The following is a 22,562-nucleotide window of genomic DNA, read 5'->3' on the forward strand; positions in this document are numbered from 1 at the left end:
GGGTTCCAACCACGTTGTCTATATTGGAACAACTAGTTTAAACTGGCAAATAATGAACAAGACAAATCGTGAATGTGGTTAAATTGGCAAAAAAATAAGCATGAAATATAGTGAAAAAAGGTTAAAAATGACAAAAGTGGAAAAAATGCGCAAAAAAGGCATTCAATTTGATAGAGAAGTGGCAGAAATGGGAGTAATGTGGCAAAAAATGCATTAAAATTAACAAATTTAAGGCAAGAAAAAGTTAAAGTTAAAAGTTGCAAATTTGAGTGGACAAAAACAGATATAAAAAGTAGTAAAAAGGTTTCAAAGTGTCAATATTGGAACAATTAGTTTAAACTGAAAAATAATGGGCATGACAAATCGTGAATGTGGTTAAATTGGCAATAATAAGCATGAAATATGGTGGAAAGAGGTTAAAAGTGACAATAATAGAATGGAAAGGGTTTATAAGTGCTGAAAATGTCTTTAAAGTGGAAAAAAAGTGCAGAAAAGGCATTGAAATTTGATGGCGAAGTGGCAGAAATATGAGTAATTTAGCAAAAATGCAAGAAAAGGAGCAAAAATATGACAAGAAAAGGTGATGAAAGTAGGTTAACATATAGCATGTTTGGTGTAGTTGCAGAAAAAAGGTAAAATAAGCAAAAATGGGCTCAAATTGTTAAAAAAAATGTTCTTAGTTAGAATATAGAAGGCATCTGGTGACGGCCCACAGGAACATCTACACACCTGACAGTAGGCGTGGTTTCCCAGCCCTTTGTGAGCCTCATCGATCACCACACACTTGACCTGTTGGGCGGGGCACGTGTCTCTGGACAGGTCGTTCATCATAACCTGAGGAGTGAGGAAGAACACACGCTTGGTCCGCCACACCTCCTGCCTGTTCTTTGCAGCTACGGTACCTACAAATAACATAAATAAGAAAGAAACAGCCATAAAACAACGATTTGAACACAAATGTGAGCTTGGATTTTGCCTGCTAAAGTTTTTGCAGAGGTGTAAAGAGTACTGATATATCCTACTTAAGTAGAAGTAATGATACTAGATAGTTACTAGGTACTTTCACCCCCCATGTTTATTTTTGGTAATAAATCTTGCCTTGCATACAGTAAACATCTCATGTATAAATTTTAAATGCAAAAGATGAAATCTTGCACAATTGGAACTTAATTTCTTTTCCATAAAGGCATCTGTTTAAAATAAAAGGTTTTTCAAAATGTGAAAATCTTTAAAAAAAATAAATATATACCGGTATGTCTTTTTTTTTTCCCAGACACTTACACTGAAATATCTCATTACCCCAGATTTATTAGTTTTTGTTTACAGACTGACCATTTTAACCCTGATCTCCTCCTGATGTGCCTGTGCTCCGATTTATATAAATATATATATTTATTATTTTATTTTAGTATGCCAAACTCATATGGGAGCCCTGGTGCAACTTATTTGTTGATTTGCAATATTTTGTCTTTTACTTTCCTTTATTTTACCCCATTTTGCTTTGGTTTATTTTTGTTTTGTTTTTTTTTTTTATTCTGAAGAAGTTAGAAGTTCAGTTTATTATCTTCGTCGAAAGTTTGTATTTTTGAAAATGTAGAAAATGAATGTGATTGGTCAGCTATGATGTGATGCATTGATTGATTGTTGTCTGGTCATTTCATTTTTTGTCGTTTGTTGATCATTTTAAAACAAGAAATACATATATAATTTACTCGGTGGGGTGTACAAATTTAATTAATTACTTTTTTTTTTTTTTAAACATACTGAAGTACAAGTAAAATGACTGATTTAGAAATATACTCCAAAAAAAAAGGACACGTACCCATAGAAGCAACTCAGTTACAGCAACATGACTACTTGTAATCCCTTACTTTCACCTCTGGTTTAAATGGAAGCAATTAATTAATTTAAACATAATTCTTGAAGCTTGCTGCATTCTTATTCATACTTTTAATCCATGATATTCATCTCTGAGTTTGCTTTCCCCCTCACCTGTCAGCTCAGCCATGTGTGACTGTGGGATCCCCATCACTTTATAACAGGCTTCAATCTGCTGGGCCACCAGAGGTTTGGTTGGAGCCATGAAAACTATCTTCCCACATGGATACCATCGGTAGAAGTTATACATGACAACAGCAGCTATGAAAGTCTTCCCCAGACCAGTGGGGAGACACACCAGTGTGTTCTGGAACAGGGCAGCCTCTGACATCTTCAGCTGGTACTCCCTGACCGGGTAGTTGGTTGGGTAGATCCATACTTTAGCTGAGGAGCTATCAAAGCCTGGGAAGTCTGGGTAATATGTCTGCACACCTGATGGAGGTGGAGACAGGCCAGGGTCTGTAGTTCTCACACCTGATTCTGATTGTAAACTCTTTTCAGCTTCATAGACAGCAACAAGCATCAGATCATCATCATCATCGTCTTCTTCAGTCCGCACACTGGTACCTGGTGTGGGTCTGTGACCCACTTCAGTCCACAGAGGGTTTGGAGCAGGATTATGAGGAGGAACACCTGGAGCTACCCGAGCCCTGATGCTGCTGCTGCTGCGTCCAGCGGCTGCTTTAACGTCCCTCCGCGGCTCAGCGACTTTACTTTGTGATAATGACGAGCCCCACGTTTGAAATAAAGTCCTTTGGTTGGAGTTGCCACTCATTTCTACACTTTAAAACGACTTTTAGCCATATATTAACTATGTGACGGGCGTTAACTCTGCAAACGGAACACAAACACCGGCCTGCTTCCGTATTTTTTCAAAATATAACGATGCTTTAGTAATATTGCCTTTACTTAAACACTCGTGGATAACTTAGTTTAAAAAAAACAAATATATTATCATATCATCGCCCGTTTTTAAATGTTTTACCAATAGTCGCGTTGAATAAACGTCACTTCCCCTGTCATTATAAAAAAGTTTGACTTTTATTTTTATAGTTTCACAGCGGAAGTAAATAAACCGCTTACACTGTAAACTCCCGCTCGTGCGGCTCTAGTCGCTACAGGAAATGGATGTCTGCAAATTAGAGCAGAAAATAGCGCAATTTCAGGTAAAAGATCTTGTTTTAATTAATTTTTTTCCTCCCGTGCTCCAGTTATTTGATACTCTTCTTTATGTGTTGCCAAACTACTACTATTATCATCCGCAATGTTAGCCTGTGTCAAACTCATGGCCCGGGGCCCAAAAACGGTCCTTAGGAGCATCCAATTCGGCCCGCATGAGAAAGTAATAATGACAGAGAAAACAAGAATCGTTGTGGAAATGAACATTATTTTCAGGGGCTTACAAATGCCTTCAAGGAACTAAGAATATTTTTTTTGAACAATTTGAGTCCAATTTTGCACATTTGTAGCCTTTTTTATGTTAAACAGTTGAAAGAACTAAATTCTTACAAAATGCTTAAATCTTCCTAAAATTATGACATATTATTTCCCTTAATTTAATAGAAATTAGTCACAAAATCTTGGAAATTTAAAGCGGAGATCCTGTTGGGACTGATATTTATCACTTATTGCTTCGATGTTTTTTTTATTTTTTTTTTTTACATATTTTGTATTTATACGTACAAGGGCACAATAAAGTTAAAATGAAATTACTTGTTTTCCTGTATAAAATCTGTGGCCCACTTGAGATCAAACTGCTCCGTATTTGGCCCTTGGATTAAAATTAGTTTGACACCGCTGTTTGTATATGATCCTGTCGCTATGGTTACAATCTCAGGCGCGTGCACGTGGATACCTGGTGAGGAAAGAAGTGCGTCTTGCACGAGAAGATTTTGAAGAGATTGTCGCTGAGATTGATGGTGATTTGAAGCATTTAAGGTGGAGAGAAACAGTCATTTCCAACCCTGACTTCACTGATACTGTAAGAAAACATTATATTACATGATGATGACACATCCACTATTTGCTAAGACTCTTTTTCTTTGTGTTTCCCCAGTGTTTACAACCTAGCAGCTCCACATGGAGACCTCCAGATCCAGAAGTTGGAGTTGGAGTGTTTTCCCAGAGATCTGAAGCCTCATCTGAGGAAGGAGGAGATAATCTTGTAATTTCAGGAAAGATGGAAGCAGAAAGAGATTATTCACACACCTGTAGCACTGTTAGGGAGAAGCAGAGAGGAGGCTCTGTGACGGAGGGTACAGAGGAGTCACGATCAACATGGAACCTCTCAGATAGAGACTTGAACTATGATCGACCGTACAAAGGTAAGGCTCTCTGATTTTGGTGAAGATTACTGCAAAAACACCCCAATATATAGAAAAAATACACAAAAATGTGATCAAAGGGACGGTCACATTATTAACATTCATGTCAGCATTTAGAATAATGAACAATCTGAGCATTAAAGATCCAGTATCATGCTGTTTTTCACCCATCTCCATTTGTCCTAAGAACCCTAACAGCAAAGTATTTGAGGTTTATTTTCCCAAACTCCTCTGTTTTCTGGGGTTTTAGCCCCAGAAAAGGCACTTTCAGAGCGCTCCTAAAAACAGGCTGTTTTTGGGCTTTCATGCATATGCATGAGTGGGCGTAAACTAACCAGGGGTCGACCCATAATGGATTTTTTAGGGCCGATATCGATTTTTTTTTTCCACCAGCCAGAGCCGATGACCGATATGGACTGCTGATTTTTTTTGAGCCGATATTTGGAGCCGATACTACTTTTGCTCCCTCTCAATTTACATCTTAAAAATTGCACAAAGATGATAACAAATGGTACGAGTCTCAATTTTTTTTTAAAAAGGAACACATATAGAAAGACAACAAGTAAAAATATTTAACAAATATTAAAAACAGGTGATGTAGAACAATAACAAGTAAAAAAACATTAAACAAATATTAAAAACAGGTGATGTAGAACAATAACAAGTAAAAAAATATTTAACAAATATTAAAAACAGGTGATGTAGAACAAGAACAAGTAAAAAAATATTTAACAAATATTAAAAACAGGTGATGTAGAGCAAGAACAATTAAAAAATATTTAACAAATATTAAAAACAGGTGATGTAGAACAATAACAAGTAAAAATATTTAACAAATATTAAAAACAGGTGATGTAGAACAATAACAAGTAAAAAATATTTAACAAATATTAAAAACAGGTGATGTAGAACAATAACAAGTAAAATATTTAACAAATATTAAAAACAGGTGATGTAGAACAATAACAAGTAAAAAATATTTAACAAATATTAAAAACAGGTGATGTAGAACAATAACAAGTAAAAAATATTAAACAAATATTAAAAACAGGTGATGTAGAGCAAGAACAATTAAAAAATATTTCTGCTCTCTGTAAATAATGCGGATCGGCGAACGCATCAGCCCGCATCGTCCGATGCCGATACATGTAAAAAATGCAAAAATTGTCCGATAATATCAGCCGGCCCATGTATCGATCAATCACTAGCGTGTGTGTTTATCACAGCAGCAGTAAATCATTAATAGTCTTTCTTCTCCTCCATTTAAAACGATAGTCCATTGTTTTGTCCGACCGCTGCGTCGCATTGGGTCATAAACGCGTCACAAACGTGTCAGATCATTTATGTTACCTCTGAGATAGTTTGAGAGGGAGGAGCTCACTTTCTTATGTAGGATAGGAGGAGCCAGGATTGTCAGGAGGAGGAGTTTCCATGATGTGATGTCACAACAGGAGTAAAATCCAACTGACCTGTTTGGAGCTGACTTTTTACAAAATGTGGAATAACAAGGGAGGGAGGAAACATAATAAGTTATTCAACTTCTGAATGAGGCTAAAGGAACATATATTACTGTAGCAAAACCATTATAAAGTGATTTTTTTTCATAATACTGCCCCTATAATACAGGAAAGAACAAAGGGTTTCTGTGTATTTTTGGAGTCATTATGTGTATTTTCTCTAATTTGTCTTGTACGATGGCGTATTAGGGCCACATTAAAATAAAAACCAATCTGGGCACTACAAGATTAAAATTGTAATATTTCAAGAATAAACTTGTAATTTTATGAGAATAAAGTCATAATATTTCAAGATAAAAATCGTAATATTTCGGGAATAAAGTCATAATTTAATGAGAATATAATTGAAATACAAACAGGATCTTGTTAGTTTTTTAAGATACGGCTTTTTTCTCATAAAATTACGACTTATTCTCAAATTATTACAACTTTAATCTAATAAATTTACGACTTTGTTCTCAAAATATTACGACTATACTCATAGTGCTTATATTTCTTTTTATTCTAATATATCATAGTCTTGTTTTTATATTCATATTGTGTATTATTCATGTCATTTTGTGTGTTTTTGGAATAATTTTGTGATTTTTTTTTTTTTTAATCTTGTCATTTGAACAACATTTATTAATTTATACTCCCCAACTGAAAGCAATGCATTATGTATTATTATTATGTAAGTTATAGTCATTCAGCTGGTGCCAGTGTGGTGCCAACTTCAGGTTTAAGAAGCATCTAAGTCTTAAAAACTCCTCCTTCAGGTGTGCAGCAGTACTGCTTGGCTCAGGATGTAGCCAGTACCCCTGAGGCGCTGCGTCTCCATAGAAACACACTGACCATGGAGCTACTGTGGCTCCAACAGGCCATCGACAGCAGGAAAAAGGTAAGTAAAGGTGGAGGTGGTGGGCTTCTAACAGCCTTCAGTCTTTGCAAAGGCAGTGAACGTAACAAAAAAGTTCAAATAAAATGCGCACACACAAAAAGACAGGATAGGAAACAAAACAACAGCAAAAATACACCAAATTACACCAAAAACAAATTACGTGACATCAACAAATACACAAAATGACAGATAAATACACAAAAGTGACCCCCAAGCCACAATATAATAGCATAAAATGACACGCAAAACACACAAGACGACAACTAAAATACACAAAATGATCGAAAAATGTAGAATACGACAACAAAAAACACACTGATTGATCTAACCATAACAAATACACACAAAATTAGAGAAAAATATACAAAATGACAATAAATAATACAAAATTATGCTAAAAACACTCAAAACTGCAAAAATAAATACATAACAAACATACAGAAAATCACACAGCTACAACAAACTCTTCATTATTTCCTGTATTAATGCTCAGATTGGTCATAATTTTAATTGCTGACATGAATGTTGATTATCACATTATTGATGCTGTGATAACATAACAGTTGCCCATCTTGGATTTATGACCAATCTGAGCAACAATACATGTTTTGTATATTTTTCTGTAATTTGTTCTTGTTTTTTTGTGTTTTTGGAGTATAGTTTTGTGTATTTTGCTGTCATTTTTGTAAATATTTCCAGTGGTTTTGGGAGCAAATTTGTTTGCATTTTTTGTGTAATTTTGTTGTACATGTTTTTCTGTAAATTTATGTGATTTTTTTGAGTCATTTTGTGCATATGCGTTTGATAGTTGCATACAGTATGTCTGGATTTAGCCAGACTAGTAATAAAATAAAGAATAATTCTGCTGAGCTACCTACTGTATATTAGTGGTCATTTAGATTTTTATCATCTATATTTATCATGATCTGTAAAATTATGTTGACGAATTACAACAAAATTAGGAAAACACTCAGAATATTCACACTGTAGTCTTGATTCGTGGACACAAATCTACTCCTCGTGTGTGTTTGGTTTACTTTCTTCTCAAGTTACACTAAAAAATACATTTATATTAATTATGGAAGGAAATGAAAATACCTGGTTGTGACAAAAAGTGATTTAATATTTTTTTAATACTGATTATTGTTTCCTCTTCTTTCTTTACAGTATTTATCACTGAAGGACAGACTGAGTGTTTCCTGACGCTGGATTCATAAGAACTGGATTGTAATTATTCAACTGAATGATTGATGTGTTGATTAAATGTTTAAAAAATATAACTATAGTTTTTGTGTTTGAGAAAACTGAATAAAGTACATTTTTTATATCATGTTGCTTTGTTGCAGGTTTATTTAATTGTGACGTATCAGAATCATACATAACATACTTTTATGAATTATTTTGTCGTGTGGAATGTTAGAAAATGTCTGATAAAGTGTTTTTTTTAAAACAGAAACAGTTATTATTATTAACCAATGGTTTACAGACATTTTAACCTCAAACAGAACAATATTCTACAACTTAATAACGTGAAAAAAAAATAACTAGTTCGAAGTTCCTGGAAATTAACCTCAATAAATCTAATAAAACAATATTTTAACAGAGATTTAAGATGCAGACCAATATAATCTGATACTTTATTGTATTAGAAGCTCCCAGATTACGATTATGTTTACCGGCATTTATTGCAATTACAATTATTATTTTCCCCCTAAAAGTCATTTGCAATTACATTCTTAATTACTGAAGTTCAAATTCAAATAAGCACAATTACTGAGAAATAAATAACCCCATAAAACGTAACCGTAACCCAGTTTGGTGTTTAAATTGTATATATATATATATATATTAATTATTTCAATGCCAATTACAATTACATAGTGAATGATCAGAAAAATACATTTAAGAACAACAAAAATGACTCAAAAGCACAGCATGAACAGAAGAATACATACAAGGACAATAAAAATACACAAAATAAAAGAAAAATTATATATGAAGACAACAAAAACAGAGAATTACATCAAGATACATGTAAGGACAACAAAAATGCACAAGATGACAGAAGAATTACATACGAGGACAACAAAATGACAGAAAAGATACAGAGAATAACAGAAAAAATACAGAGAATAACAGAAAAAATACATAAAAGGAGAACAAAAATTACTCCGAAAATGCTCAAGAGGACAGAAGAATACACAAAATTACATATGACAACACAAATACACAAAATGACTTCAAAAACACAAGAATGACAGAAAAAATACATAACAATTACTAAAAAACAAGATGACAGAAGAATACACAAAATTATGTCATAATTGTAATTAATTGTCAACCCTGGTTAAACTAAATGTTATTGTTATGCAGTGAAAACTGACCTTGTATGTCAGGGTATTTATTACCCGAGCAGGAACCACCTGTTTCTTTCACACCCCATCATGCTTTTGGTATTTTTTAATTTCTATTTTTAATATTTAAGGATATGAAGCATCTTATCTTATTATTTCAGTGATAAACACATGGACCCACCCATATCCCTTCTCTAACTCAGCTTTTGTTGTGGTTTCTGCCAATGGTTTGGCCCACAAAACCAGTCATTGCTGGCCCTGCTGCTATGGCAACCAGGAAATACTCACACCACCTTCAGTGGAGTGGTGTCTGTGTAAGTGTGTGTGTGTGTGTGTAAGTGTGTGTGAGAGTGAGGTGGTCACGGCAGCGGCAGAAAGTGGTGAGTTGGAGTCAGGAGCCAATCATTTTTATTCTCATTTGGATGTTTTGTTGTTTTAAACCACTCGTACAATGTGTGTGTGTGTGTGTGTGTGTGTGTAGAGCAGTGTGCTGGGTCATGGCAGCTCCATCTCTCCTACCTCCAGTGAAGAGCGTACTGGTCTACAGGAATGGAGACCCCTTCTACAGTGGGAGGAGGTTTGTGGTGAACCAGCGTCAGGTGACCACCATGGAGGTGTTCCTGAACGAGGTGACCCAGAGCATCGGAGCCCGTCTGGCCGTCAGGACTCTGTACACGCCCCGGCAGGGTCACCGGGTCACCGACCTGCAGCAGCTGCAGACGGGGGCTCAGTATGTGGCAGCTGGCTCTGAAAGGTTCAAGAAACTGGAGTGAGTATTTTAGCCTAGAACATTAATTTAAACAATAATTAATATATAACATCTGGTACCTTTCATGCAGTTATTTAAACGTCGGTGCCAAAAAACAGGCCGTCAACAACCGCGAAGAAACACAGGTGAGTTTACGTTTTATCTCCATATTAAACTAAACAGAATTAAAGATCATTTTTTATCAACACCAAAGGCAAGGTCATTTGTTCTCATGTATGTGAGAACAGGGGTTCTCAACCTTGGGGTGGCGAGACACATGGAGGGGGTCACCAAATGCGTTCAAGAAACAATTCATATATTTTTTTTTAACAATTGGAGTTCATTTTTGCTTTTTTTTTTAACCATTTTTCTGCAAATACACCAAACTTGCCATATTTTAACCTATTTTCATCACTCCTACATTACTCCTATTTCTGCCACTTCTCCATCACATTTCAATGCCTTCTCTGCACATTTTCAGCACTTATAAACCCTTTCAACCACTTTTTCCACCTAATGTTGCATATTTTGTCCCCTTATTGTCACTTTTAACCTCTTTTCACCATATTGCATGCTTTTTTTTGCCAGTTTAATCACATTCACAATTTGTCAATTTAAACTAATTGTTCTTACTTTTTAAATTACATTACCCAGCAGTACCATAACTCTGAGCTGTTGGAACAATCAATTAACATGAAGTTTGGTAAAAGGATTGTGGATAGTGAGCATTAAACTAATTGTTCCTATAGTTAACCAATTTCTGTGATTTTTAAAATCCTATTTCATCACCTTTTCCACTATTTTTGGTCTACAGAAAACTTGCCATATTTTAAACTATTTTCATCACTTTTTGTTGCCATATTTTTTTTGCCCCTTTTAATTTTTAATTTCAACGCCTTTTCTGCACATTTTTTTCCACTTTCAAGACATTTTCAGCACCTATAAACCCTTTCCACCACTTTTCCACCTAAAGTCACATATGTTGACCTATATGTTGTCACTTTTTACCTCTTTTCACCATATTTCATGCTTATGTTTTGCCAATTTACCACATTCACAATTTGTCATGTCCATTATTTGCCAGCTTAAACTTATCGTTCCTACTTTTTAAATTATATTACCCTAACAAAAATACAGAAAAATTACATGAGCACAACAAAAATACACAAATGAATCAAAACACACAGAATGACAGAAAAATTACATTTGAGGACAACAAAAATTATTCCAAAAACGCACAAGATAACAGAAGAATACACAAAATAACAGACAAATTACATACAAGGACAACAAAATTCCTCAACATTTACTCCAAAAATGCACAAGATGACAGAATACACAAAATGGCAGAAGACTTAAACACAAGGACAACAAAACAATACAAAATGACTCTAAAAACACACAGAATCACAGAAAAACACATTTAAGAAAAACTAAAATGTACAACAAAACTCAAAAAATGCAAAATAACAGAAAAGTTACATATGAGGACAACAAAAATACACAAAATTAATCCAAAAACACAGTATACGAGAGAAAAATCTTTAAATGCTGACATGAATGATGATGATGATCAGACAATCACATTTGTGATAAAAGTCTCTTTGTGTTCGTCTTCTTAATCTTTTCCTATGTTGTCAAACTGTTAATAAGAACGCAGTGGAAGCTGGTGTGTGTGTTGAATGTCAGCCAATCGGAAGCAGCAGCTTAGAAAGTCCTTTGTGTTGTTGTTGTTGTTGCTGTGGAGCAGTGAAGGAAAGCTGTCTGTATGTGGGTGTGTGTGTGTTTCTGTGTCTGTGTGAGAAACAATGACGTTCGTCTGCAGTGTTATTGAGGTTGTGTGCATGTCCAGGCAGGCCTGACGATCACACTGATGTAAGAAAATGAAGGAAATCCCCAGAAAAGCAATAATAATAATAATAATAATAATAATAATAATGAGGGGTTCCCAGGGACTGCCTGTTTTTAAATGAATCCAGTGACGCCATCGGTGATATTAGTTCTAGCAGCTTTCATTAAAAGGGCTGTAAGAGCTGACCTGAGATCAGCCATCACGAGTCAACGTGACGTCCAAGGACTCTTGGAGTAACTGTCGTCTCCATGGCTACAGATCTTAGAATAGTTAGACATTCATTTCAAACTGAGGGATGGGTCATTTACAGTATCTGTGATGGACCGTGACGTGCCATAATGTAATGCATGGTGTAACATTTTTAGGATTGATTGTCTGAATGTTACTCCTTTAGGCCAAAGGCATCCAGAGGCCCAACGTCTCAGCTAAGTGGAGGAAGTTCATCCCCCTGCCGTGTATTCTACAGTGAGTTTGACCTCTTTGTAATCTGAGATTAACTCTTTATCTTTGCTTCTCCAGAATCACTGAAAAAGTAAGAATATCTGGACATTCCATCTAGTGACGCACGATACTGGATTTTGTGTCGGTTATCATTTGGCCGATAACTAATATGCCGATATTTCACGACTCATTTAGCCAATAACTGATATTTTACAACTCATTTGATCGATAACCAATATTTTACAACTGATTTGGCCGATATGCCGATTTTTTTACAACTCATTTGGCCGATAACCGATATGCTGAAATTTTACAAGTCATTTGGCCAATAATCAATGTCAATAGTAACCAATATTTTTTCCCCTTCACACTTAATTGCAGAGATCATCTTGTTTCTGTAGTAGAATTAACAAACAGAATAATTATGTGATACGGTGTACATATTAGCACATCCTCAGGTCTCAGAGTGAGCGATCAGGAAAACCTCGATCATTTGTCAGACCAAATGGACTAATTTGTCAAACCAAACGCCATCAAATGAAACGGTCTCAGGCTTCAAAATAAAAGTCATCAGAATAAACGGCCTCAAATGAAAGCGCATCAGGCCGTAAAACACGACACGACGTCATCAATATGTGCTGCTTTGGATACGAGAGTAAGCGTTTACTTTCTATTCATTTTTAATGGTTAAGATGTATCAACGTTTCATTTAAATATTGATCATATACGTTGATATGTTAACTTTTTAATAATAAAAGGAAAGAACGGCTTTTCAACTTACTTTGTCAAGTGTATTTAAGGTAATCCGATATATCGATACGATATATCGATGGAATGGTTGATATCCGCTACTCATTTAAATGCGATATCGGCTGATCCCAACATTATCGTGCATCCCTAATTCCATCATTAATTCAATGACCCGTGGGTTTCATTTCAAGCCAATGGATTTTAAGTTATTTGCTACACTGTATACAGTATAACACAATTTGCTAATAAATACATTAATATGATAAACAGAGAAATAATCAACAAATACAAAAGATTGGCAACTAAACACACAAATCACAATATGATATGGTTGCTAATGGGGTGGGACGGTAAAATAGATGATAATGGGCTCGGCATAACACTACAATACAGTACATGACTTTTGGAAAGGAAAAAAAGACCAAAGTAATTGTTCCAAAGAAAAACCATGTTTTTATTGAACATTAACTGTGGACATGCCTACGTTTCATTATCGCGGTATCTTGTGGCACGATATATCGTTCCAACTTTAGCTGCCATTGTTGTTCAGATTTGAATAAACTACATTTTAAAGCTCCCACGTGCATGTGACTACCATCAGATTTTGTTAACGCAAGCTTTCTTATTAAATATTTTCGTTCAGCGTTTTCCGTAACGGCGATCTACTCTGTCCACCGTTCCGATTCATCATCCCTCGGACCATGCTGCAGGACCTGGAGCAGGTCTTAAGTCTCGTCACGGAGAAGGTGAACCTACGGACCGGAGCGGTGCGCAGGTCAAAGACTGTTTAAGTGTCTGATACAAAGTTTCCACTGAACCAAACGCACAAAGTGACGAGAAAACCTCTCGGCCTGTCCAGGTTGTGCTCTATGGAGGGAGTGGCTGTGTCATCGGCTGCAGAGCTGGAAACCGGGCATTGCTACGTTGCCGTGGGAACCGAGAGGTTCAAGAAACTTCCATATGTAGAGTTGTTGGTTTCAAAAGCAACGGAGAGGTATTGTTGCACAACGCCTTCTGCTCGCAGACAGAAACAAGTCTTTCTTTTCATGATGTTCAATCACTGGTCTTCACATCAACCTTCACTGGTTTGTTTCTTCTTAGATTCCTTCCTGGAAAAAGAAGGCAGAGGAGGGCTGAGGTAAATGTTTAGCTTCCTAAATGTTTAAATCATTGAGCAACAACACGACGACGAATGGACACGTGTGTGTGTGTGTGTGTGTTTTTTTTAATCTCAGAACAGAAAAGCAGGAAGTGGCCCAGACGACCAGTACAGTGACTCAGCTCTCCTTGAATCTCCAGAGGTGAAAAGATGTTCAAAGGTGGTCATTGACAGTGGTTCTCAACCTTTTTAGCCCGCAACCTCCAAAGACATGAACATTGAAGAACAGTCATGTGGAGACAGGTCCATCTATAAGAGAGAATAAAGGGGGGAGCCTTTTGGTGCCCATCCATAAAGATGGTCCATTGTTCTATGAATCTGTGATAACCACATTTATTTATTGATCTGAATAATATCCACTGTTATCCAAGAAGTTTATTATTATTTGGGCCATAGTGTATAGTCATCTTACAGATGTAAACCCTTGTTTTAATCAGAAATAAAATGGGTTAAAAGTGGCGTACAGGGACCATTATTAATTGACACCAGTCATACCCGTGGTGGTAAGCTACATTTTAGCCACAGCTGCCCTGGGGTATACTGACAGAAGTGTGGCTGCCATTTCACAACCATCATTCATGCACTATTCATACCTGTTCATACGAGGCAATGTGGGCAAAGTGCCTTGCCGAAAGACACAACAACAACTTGGATAGAGCGGGATTCGAAGCTCCAACCCTTCGGTTATTGGACGACTCGCTACCACTGAGCCATGCTCACCTAGAAATTGGTTACAAGTTGTAAATTAGAGTAGCAAAAAACAGACTTCAAAACAGGTTCAAAGTGTAAATAAGGTGACAAATAGTTTAAACTGGCATGACAAATGGTGAATGTGGTTAAATTGGCATAAAATAACCATAAAATAGGATGAAAATGGGTTAAAAGCGACAATAATGGGTCAATATATGTGACATTAGGTGGAAAAGTGGTGGAAAGGGTTTATAAGTGCTGAAAATGTCGTAAATTGTTGTGACTGCCGTTGGTATTTTTGCCTGAAATGATTGTTGATTTGGTTTGAACGTTTGAAAACCTCCCAGTCAGATGGTAGGAGAGTGAAATCGACAGGAGACGAGGCTGCAGCTTCACAGAAGAACAGGAGACAAGCAGCAGAGCTGACATCAGCGTTTTTTGCCAAACCGGTCAAGATCAGGAAGAACCGAGTGAAGACGAGACCTGGTCAGGATTCCTGTTAAATCCAAATATCACGTTGTATGAACGAATGCACGAGGCAGGAGCTTTAATGGTGTTTGTTTCCATCAGACCAGCCCAGCGTGTTTAAAAGAGCAGCACGGAAGAGGAGGGAAGAGGTGCGAGGAGCTGTGGAGGTTCAGGAGGATGAAAACACAGCCACAGAGATTCCTGTGGATCAGGTTAGAGCCAAAGCCTTTTATCAAAGAATGGGCAACTTTTATCACAAAAATGTGATCGTTTGATCCGAGAGCCACATTTTTAGAATGCAAGTTAGCATTTAGAATAATGACCAATCTGAGCATTAACATAGGAGAGAAATTTTTTTGTTGTTTTGTATATTTTTTCCATCATTTGAACAGTCCTAAGTTTTTGTTGTTGTTGCTGTTTTGTGTGTTTTTGTTGTAATTTTGTGTATTTTAGTTGCTGTTTTGTGTTTTTGGAGTTATTTTGTGTGTTTTTGTTACAGTTTTCTGTTTTTGGATTTATTTTGTGCATTTTTGTTGCTGTTTTGTGTATTTTCAAAGTTATTTTGTTACAATTTTGTGCGTTTTTGGAGTTATTTTGTGTTTTTGTTGCCGTTTTTGTGCATTTTTTTTGTCATTTTGTGCATTTTAGTTGAAATTTTGTGTGTTTTTGTTGTCATTTTGTGTTTTTGTTGCCAGATTGTGCATTTTGTTGCTGTTTTGTGTATTTTCTGAGTCATTTTGTTGTAATTTTGTGTTTTTTGAGTTATTTTGTGTTTTTGTTGTTTCAAAGACATTTTGTTATAATTTTGTGTTTTTGTTGCCGTTTTGTGCATTTTTTGTCATTTTTTTTTTTAATTTTGTGTTTTTGTTGCCAGATTGTGCATTTTTGTTGCTGTTTTGTGTATTTTCTGAGTCATTTTGTGCATTTTTTAAAATTTAGTGAGTTTTTGTTGCTATTTAGTATATTGTTAGTCATTTTATGCATTTTTGTTGTAATTTTGTGCATTTTTTGAGTCATTTTGTGTTTTTGATGCAGTTTTCTTTTTTGGTCATTACCTGCAGTTGCTTTGAGGCTCACATGTTTGCCAAAGTCTGATCTATTTACTTTGATGACACTTGTGTTCCCCGTGTTTAGAGAGTTGCAGAAACGGTAGAAGCTGAGGAGCTCAACGACACACAGGACTCTCGTCTTCACGGCAGCCAGCAGGTAAACTTCCATTTCTATCTTAAAACAAACACGGGAAGAGAGAAACGATTTCGTGCAAAAGTTTGAGGCGGGAACAATCGAGTAAAAAGCAGTGAATAGGACTTTGTCTGTAAAACAACACTGAGGTTTATCTTTCTAAGTCGATGTCATTTAAACTAGAGAAGAAACCAAAAAAAAACAAACATATTAAATAAACTCACCATCTTGTCTGATTTTAAAAGGAGTCCCAACAAGATGAATCCCCATCAGAGATGAGACCGTTATCGTCAAACTCTCAGGGATCCAACGGGAAAGAAAAGGCAAGTTTTACCAATTTTACAACATAAAACAGTGCAACAGAATATTGTTTGTCAGCAGTGATATTTTTGTGTGTTTGGTTTGACAGGATTTTCAGCAGGAAAATGGACCAGGCATTGCACAGCAGGACCATCATCATCATCATCATCATCAGGAGTGCACGACAGCATCGCAATGAAAGACACTACATCACTAAACCAGCGCCATTAATAATGAGCAAATTCACATATATTTTATCTTTTAAAAATAAGATTAAGTACAAGAAAGATGAGATTATTAGAGAAAATAACCCTAAACTATACCAGAAATGGAAAAAGTTTCCCATTAAGTGTTTTTTGTTTTAGTGAAATGTTTGTTATTGTGTTTGTCCAGTTTGAAAAGAAACTTTTATCGAAAGCTGTTTCAGTTTTATGAATGTGAAACAAAAAAAAAAAAACAATGTTAAGTTGCCAACAATTTATTCAGCACAAGAATAAAATGACAAGATGATTCACGTGTTGTACAATGTCATGAAACTCTTCTTTTTCTTTCTTCTTTTCTTTTTTTCCCCCTAATTAATTTGAACAATAAAACACATTTATTACGATAACTTCTGCATCACTTTTTGACCACATTTTCGTGTAATGGGCACAGTTGATAAGTGTTGGATTGAAGAAACTCTTAAAAACCTGCAGCTTTTATCCCAGCACCGTAACTCTGAGCTGAACCCTACGTGAACCCTCTTCATCTTCATCTTCTTCATCACGCTGAGTTCATTCAGGTACAAACAGTTCCAACTGCTCTGAGAAACCAGGAGCAGAATCTCTGTCTCCGTGTCACGTTCCAACCTGCAGAGAAGGAGGAGGAGGAAGTCATACAAAATCACAGAAAAAAAAAAAAACAACATAAAAATTACTCCATCATATTTAGGAAATAGAGAAAGACAAAAATGACTCCAAAAGACACACAAAACAACAAAATGTGAAGAAAAAAAACCCTTAAAATATACGCAAAATGACTCCAAGGACACACGAAACAACCACAAAAATGACTCCACCGTAATTAAAAAAATGACTCCAAAAACATACAAGATGACTAGAAAAAAATAAATGAAAAATAATAGAAAAAGACAACAAAAAAATACACAAAATGACACCAAAAAACAAACAAAATATACTCATACACACAAAACAACAAAAATGTGAAAAATGATAGAAAAAACACAACAAAAAAAACCCTAAAAACAGAAGCAAAATGACTGCAAGGACGACAAATGACTCAAACACAAAAGACGACAAAAAATACACAAAAATGACTCCAAAAAAACATAAAACAACAAAGATATGAAGAAAGACAAACAAAACAACAACAAAATACGCAAAAAGACTCATAAACCACACAAAAATTATAGGAAAAAAAAACACAAAAATAACAGGAAAAAAAAGCACAAAAATGAGTCATACACACAAAACAAAAATGTGAAGGATATATATATATATATACACAGTACATATATGCAAAATGACTCCAAGGACACACAAAAAAACCACAAAACAGAAACAAAAACTACTCCATCGTAGACAAAAGACAACAAGAAACACACAAAAATGACTAAAAAAAAACACAAAGCAACAAAAATGTGAAGAATGATAGAAAAAATACAAAACCACAAACAATATACACAAAATGATTCAAAGGACACACAAGATGACTAAAGAAATAAATACATGAAAATATAGAAATAGACAACAAAAAAAAAAAACACAAAATGCACTTCTAAACAGAAAACAACCCAAATGGTACAAATGACGTCCTTACTCTCTGCAGAGCGGATATCCACCAGTCCATCGGACACTTTATGTTCTGCTAACTGGGATCTTTGTCATGGAAGGAGCTCACGACACACAAAGTGATTCCGCTCATTGTGAGAATCATTCCCAGCAAGGCCTCTGCACACACAGTGAACACGATCACGGTTGGAGGTAATCTCCATTTTTTTTGTGTCTTAAATATTTGTCAAAAACACGAATGACTCACGCTTGCCACCGATGTCTTCACCCAGTAGCTTTCCCGTGAGCACCGTGCAGAGGAAGGTGAGTGAGTTGGCCACGGGGACAGCAAGGGTTAAATCTGCATTACAAAGTTATCAGTTCAAGGAGTGTTTTTTTATTGTCATTCCTGACAGAAAGAATAGAAAACAACAACAAAAAATACACACAATGACTCCAAAGACATTACGTTACGTTCCATAAAACCTGCCAGCGAGCAGGTTTAGTTCATGGACAATGTTGCCATGGTAACATACTCAGAGAAGAACATACCTCGCGTTTAGGAATGGGATACTCAAGAGTTTCCCTCATTTGAGAGTTTGAACATGAGCCGCTTTATGAAACACCCCTCGCTCTAGTCATGTGTTGTGTGTCTTCAGTCTTACCTGTGGTAGACAGTGTGTAATAGTAAACCAATGAGCCGCTCTGGTTGAGGAGGAAAGGGACGAGGTACTGGTGGAAAAGGGAAGGAATTTCAATCAAATACAGAGTGGGATTTGAAATGAAATGTAAGATTAGATGTTTCTTTTCTGTTTTTTACCTTGAGGTTCAGAAAAAGAAACTGGACCTCTGCCAGCAGCTGCAGGATTTTGTTGGTTTGGCTCACGTTTTCAATCCCCTCGGTGCCTTTTTTCAGGAAAGGGTTGGTGCAGCCCCACAGCATGGAAACCAGCAGGAGACTCAGCAACTCTACTGTTATTATGACACAATCACACTTATACTGTCACGAGAACACACCCACCGTCCGTCACTGGCTGACAATATACAAGCAATAAGTGACAGATATCACTCTGAGTCTGTGCAGGATCTTCACTTTACATTTCCTGGGTTGTGTGACCATTTTTTACATTTAGTTTGGGGAAAAATTTGCAAAAAATATTTAAACATTGACCAATCTCTGAACAATTTGAGAATAAAAATTACTGCCATCATGTGATATAAGCATAGGGGAAAAATGTGAGCCCCTGCAAATATTGTGGAGTTTCTTTGAATGTGTGTATTTGGAGAGAGTGATATATCCACAACTGAGTGAGCTGTAATTTACATCATGTTTTATCTGTTATTTTTACTTTCTCCCACGGGGTGAAATGGATGCTCAGGCCCTCGGTCTGATTATGTGTAAAAGAACAAAATTATTAAAAAATAAAAAGAGAAAAAAAAAAACATTACAAATTTTTAGACAACAGGAAAACAACTAAAAAAATATAAAAACGGCAAAAAAAAATACACAAAACTAAACAAAAAAAACATGACATGAAAAAATACAGAAAAAAACTGCAAAATTTCCAAAATTACAACAATAATACACAAAATAACAGAACCCCCACTTACCACACACACACATTGACACAGATATAATATTTATATTATATATATTTAACCCTATTATTGTGTATATATCCTTGTTATACATGTTTCATTTATTTATTTTAATTGTGTGAAGTGTTACTATCCTTTATTTTTCTGTAAAAAACAAATGTCCCCTCTGTGGGACAAATAAATATGACATTTATGCATGTAAGCTTTTTATTAATTTGTGGCATCTGTATTAAATATTTTTGGCTGCTCGGTTACCACAGTAACCAGCAGGACCACAACACCGGTGTTCCGAGTTAATTTGGCATCAATTAAAATTGTGACCGACGTTATTATTGCTACTAAACACCATCATATGTTCAGTTTCCATTGTAAACTGAAATTGATATTAGTTCACCAGTTAAAATGGACACAATTTCAATGATAACACTGCACCGAGCATCTTTATTCCACATTGCTAACTTCCTTAGCATCGATATTGTAGCTTCCGGTTGAGACATTTTTAACTTGTTTAAAACCAAGCGTTTACAGAGTAATGCCGTTGTTAAACACTACATCAAAAACAGTTTTACTTTAACTCTGACTGTATATAAAAACGTAAGAACAAAGTTAGACAGTTAACCACCACTTACCCACGGTAACCATTTTTGCTACTGCCACCCTCACTGAGCAGCAGCGACTTCCGGTTTTGTTCAAGAATAAAGTTTACAGATCAAATTTTGGATCCAGTAAACCCTTTATTCACTCTTGGTGTATATAGGGGGAAAAAAGCAAAACAGCGGAATACATTATTTTTATTTTTGTGATTAAATAGTTATTCGTTTAAGGTATCTTTAATGAAGCCGTATGAAGTCGACAGCAGAGGGCGCCAAAACTCACTCTAGTGTTTTTTCTTTTGCTCTAAAAATTTCTCTAAAAATATTTTATGATAACATTTGTTTCATATTAAAGAAAATGAAAGTTTTTAACTAACTAAAACAAAGATAGGCAAATTTTAGTACAACAGGGACCTTGGCCATATTCTTTAAAAAAAAAAAAAAAAAAAAAATGAGTAATGAGTATTGAGTAATGAAAAATGAGTATTCTAAAAACATGAAAGGCACTTTGAGTGATAAGTGTTCTAAAAATATCAGAGCCTGCTCAGTGTGACTTTGATATCATTGAGGGTAGAAGTGTTCTCAGAGACAGAGTCATTACAAGTTAAACTGCATTGAGTTTATATCCTTTAACGAGAAGGCAGCGATTCTTGTGGAAAGACCCAGCAGGACATTGAGTGTGTATCAGATTTACTGCTTGACTGCACAAAGGACTGTTAGAAGTCTTCTTAGAGAGGAAGGTTTGGAGAGTGGATCAGAATCATGGATAACATGGTCAGAGATGAAGGTGGATGGCAGGGGGTCTGCAGTAAGAAGGAAAAAAAGAAGAACGAGACGAGCAGCTCAATGAGCAAAGTTGAGTTTGAGTTCAACGGCATCTTGGATGATATCGTGTCTCAGATGAGTGCATGGGAGAAGAAGATGAGGACTAAGATGGAAATGAAAGATGAGGTGATTCTCTCTTTAAAGAAAGATCTCCAACAGGCCGACAGTAGAGTGGAGAACATGGAGCGTGAAGTGTGTAGACTCAACAGCTACCATCAGGATACTGTGTCTCAGATGGAAGCAGACTGGGAGAAGAAGATGAGCACAGAGATGGAGAAGAAAGATGATGAGAACCTCTCTTTAAGGAAAGCTCTCCAACAGGCCGACAGTGACCTGGAGCAAGTAGAGCATGAAGTGCGTAAGCTCCACCGCGACCATCAAGATACTGTGTCTCAGATAAAAGCAGAATGGGAGAAGAAGATGAACATTGAGATGGAGAAGAAAGATGAAGAGAACCTCTCTTTAAAGAAAGCTCTCCAACAGGCAGACAGTAAACTCAAGCACGTAGAAATTAAACTGTGTGAGTTCAACAGCATCTTTGATGATGATGTGTCTCTGAATAGAGCAGAAAGGCAGAAGACGAGCACTGAGCTGGAGAAGAAAGATGAGGAGATCCTCTCTTTAATGGATGTTCAACACCACGACGGCATTGTAGCGAACCTCAGAGCCAAATGTGAGAAGAAGTGCTCTGCCCTGGAGGAGGACACAGTGGATAGAATGATCAACCTTCAGAAAGAAGATGAGGAAAAGATGAGTCTGCTCACTGACGAACGCCAGGAAACAAAAAAACAAGTTCCAGCCCTGACGAATGAGAACTGTGAGCTCCTGACACAGAATTCCACCTTGGGGAACAGAGACGCTGAGTGGGCCACTCAGTGTGGAGTTCTTCAGAACCAACATCTCACTCAGGGGAAGGAGAAAAAGACACTTGAAATTGAGTTTCTGGTGAAGGAGAACACTGAGCTGATGGTGTTCACCGCCACAAGCGAAAGTCCAAAAAACAGAAGGAGCAGGACAAAGAAGAAGAATAAGAAGAAGAACGGGAAGATGGAGTGAAACTCTTCAGCTGTTTAAATCAGCGCAAAATGTGAGAAGATCCACTGCAGACTGTGTTCTTTTCTACTGATGTTTCCCCGGATTCTCCCACCACAATAAAACTTCCTTAAAGCAAAACAAGGCAGATGTATTTGTTTAGGGAATTCAACGTGCTTTACATGATTAGAAAAAATAAAA

General features: G+C 36.1%; 4 protein-coding genes across 6 annotated transcripts in view; 2 read left to right on the plus strand and 2 right to left on the minus strand.

The window, feature by feature from the left end:
* Window positions 1-2,871, minus strand: part of fancm (FA complementation group M) — a 56,825-nt gene extending 53,954 nt beyond the window's left edge. Inside the window, exons 1-2 of one of the 2 annotated variants that reach the window (XM_028437671.1) lie at window positions 1,993-2,871; window positions 730-902 (exon numbers count right to left, since the gene is read on the minus strand). In XM_028437671.1, coding sequence (XP_028293472.1) covers window positions 730-902; window positions 1,993-2,653 — 834 coding nt within the window. In that variant the 5' untranslated portion in view covers window positions 2,654-2,871. The remainder of the gene's footprint in view (window positions 1-729; window positions 903-1,992) is intronic. The other variant, XM_028437672.1, reaches the window with a different exon arrangement.
* A 75-nt stretch (window positions 2,872-2,946) lies between these two features.
* iqcc (IQ motif containing C) lies at window positions 2,947-7,834 on the plus strand. The gene is made up of 5 exons (XM_028437706.1): window positions 2,947-3,044; window positions 3,716-3,859; window positions 3,935-4,202; window positions 6,478-6,599; window positions 7,767-7,834. Exons 1-5 carry the CDS (start codon window positions 3,003-3,005, stop codon window positions 7,800-7,802), a joined length of 612 nt encoding a protein of 203 aa, XP_028293507.1. The 5' UTR covers window positions 2,947-3,002; the 3' UTR covers window positions 7,803-7,834.
* Window positions 7,835-9,240: 1,406 nt separating this feature from the next.
* On the plus strand, window positions 9,241-17,053 carry dcdc2b (doublecortin domain containing 2B). 2 transcript variants are annotated; one of them, XM_028437704.1, is made up of 13 exons: window positions 9,241-9,333; window positions 9,435-9,722; window positions 9,793-9,847; window positions 11,948-12,018; window positions 13,388-13,519; window positions 13,604-13,738; window positions 13,846-13,882; window positions 13,980-14,063; window positions 14,941-15,079; window positions 15,164-15,273; window positions 16,196-16,267; window positions 16,489-16,566; window positions 16,653-17,053. In XM_028437704.1, the coding sequence occupies exons 2-13, from the start codon at window positions 9,451-9,453 to the stop codon at window positions 16,740-16,742; spliced, it is 1,275 nt and encodes a 424-aa protein (XP_028293505.1). In that variant the 5' UTR covers window positions 9,241-9,333; window positions 9,435-9,450; the 3' UTR covers window positions 16,743-17,053. The 2 variants fall into 2 exon arrangements, with proteins under 2 accessions (XP_028293505.1, XP_028293506.1); XM_028437705.1 differs by having other exon boundaries at window positions 13,980-14,045.
* Window positions 17,006-20,644, minus strand: tmem234 (transmembrane protein 234). The gene is made up of 6 exons (XM_028437708.1): window positions 20,541-20,644; window positions 19,133-19,284; window positions 18,978-19,044; window positions 18,581-18,673; window positions 18,362-18,492; window positions 17,006-17,391 (listed from the first exon to the last, which is right to left on the minus strand). Exons 1-5 carry the CDS (start codon window positions 20,551-20,553, stop codon window positions 18,410-18,412), a joined length of 408 nt encoding a protein of 135 aa, XP_028293509.1. The 5' UTR covers window positions 20,554-20,644; the 3' UTR covers window positions 17,006-17,391; window positions 18,362-18,409.
* Window positions 20,645-22,562: the final 1,918 nt, after the last annotated feature.

The sequence above is a fragment of the Gouania willdenowi genome, chromosome 22, assembly GCF_900634775.1.
Source record: "Gouania willdenowi chromosome 22, fGouWil2.1, whole genome shotgun sequence".
NCBI classification, from domain to species: domain Eukaryota; kingdom Metazoa; phylum Chordata; class Actinopteri; order Blenniiformes; family Gobiesocidae; genus Gouania; species Gouania willdenowi.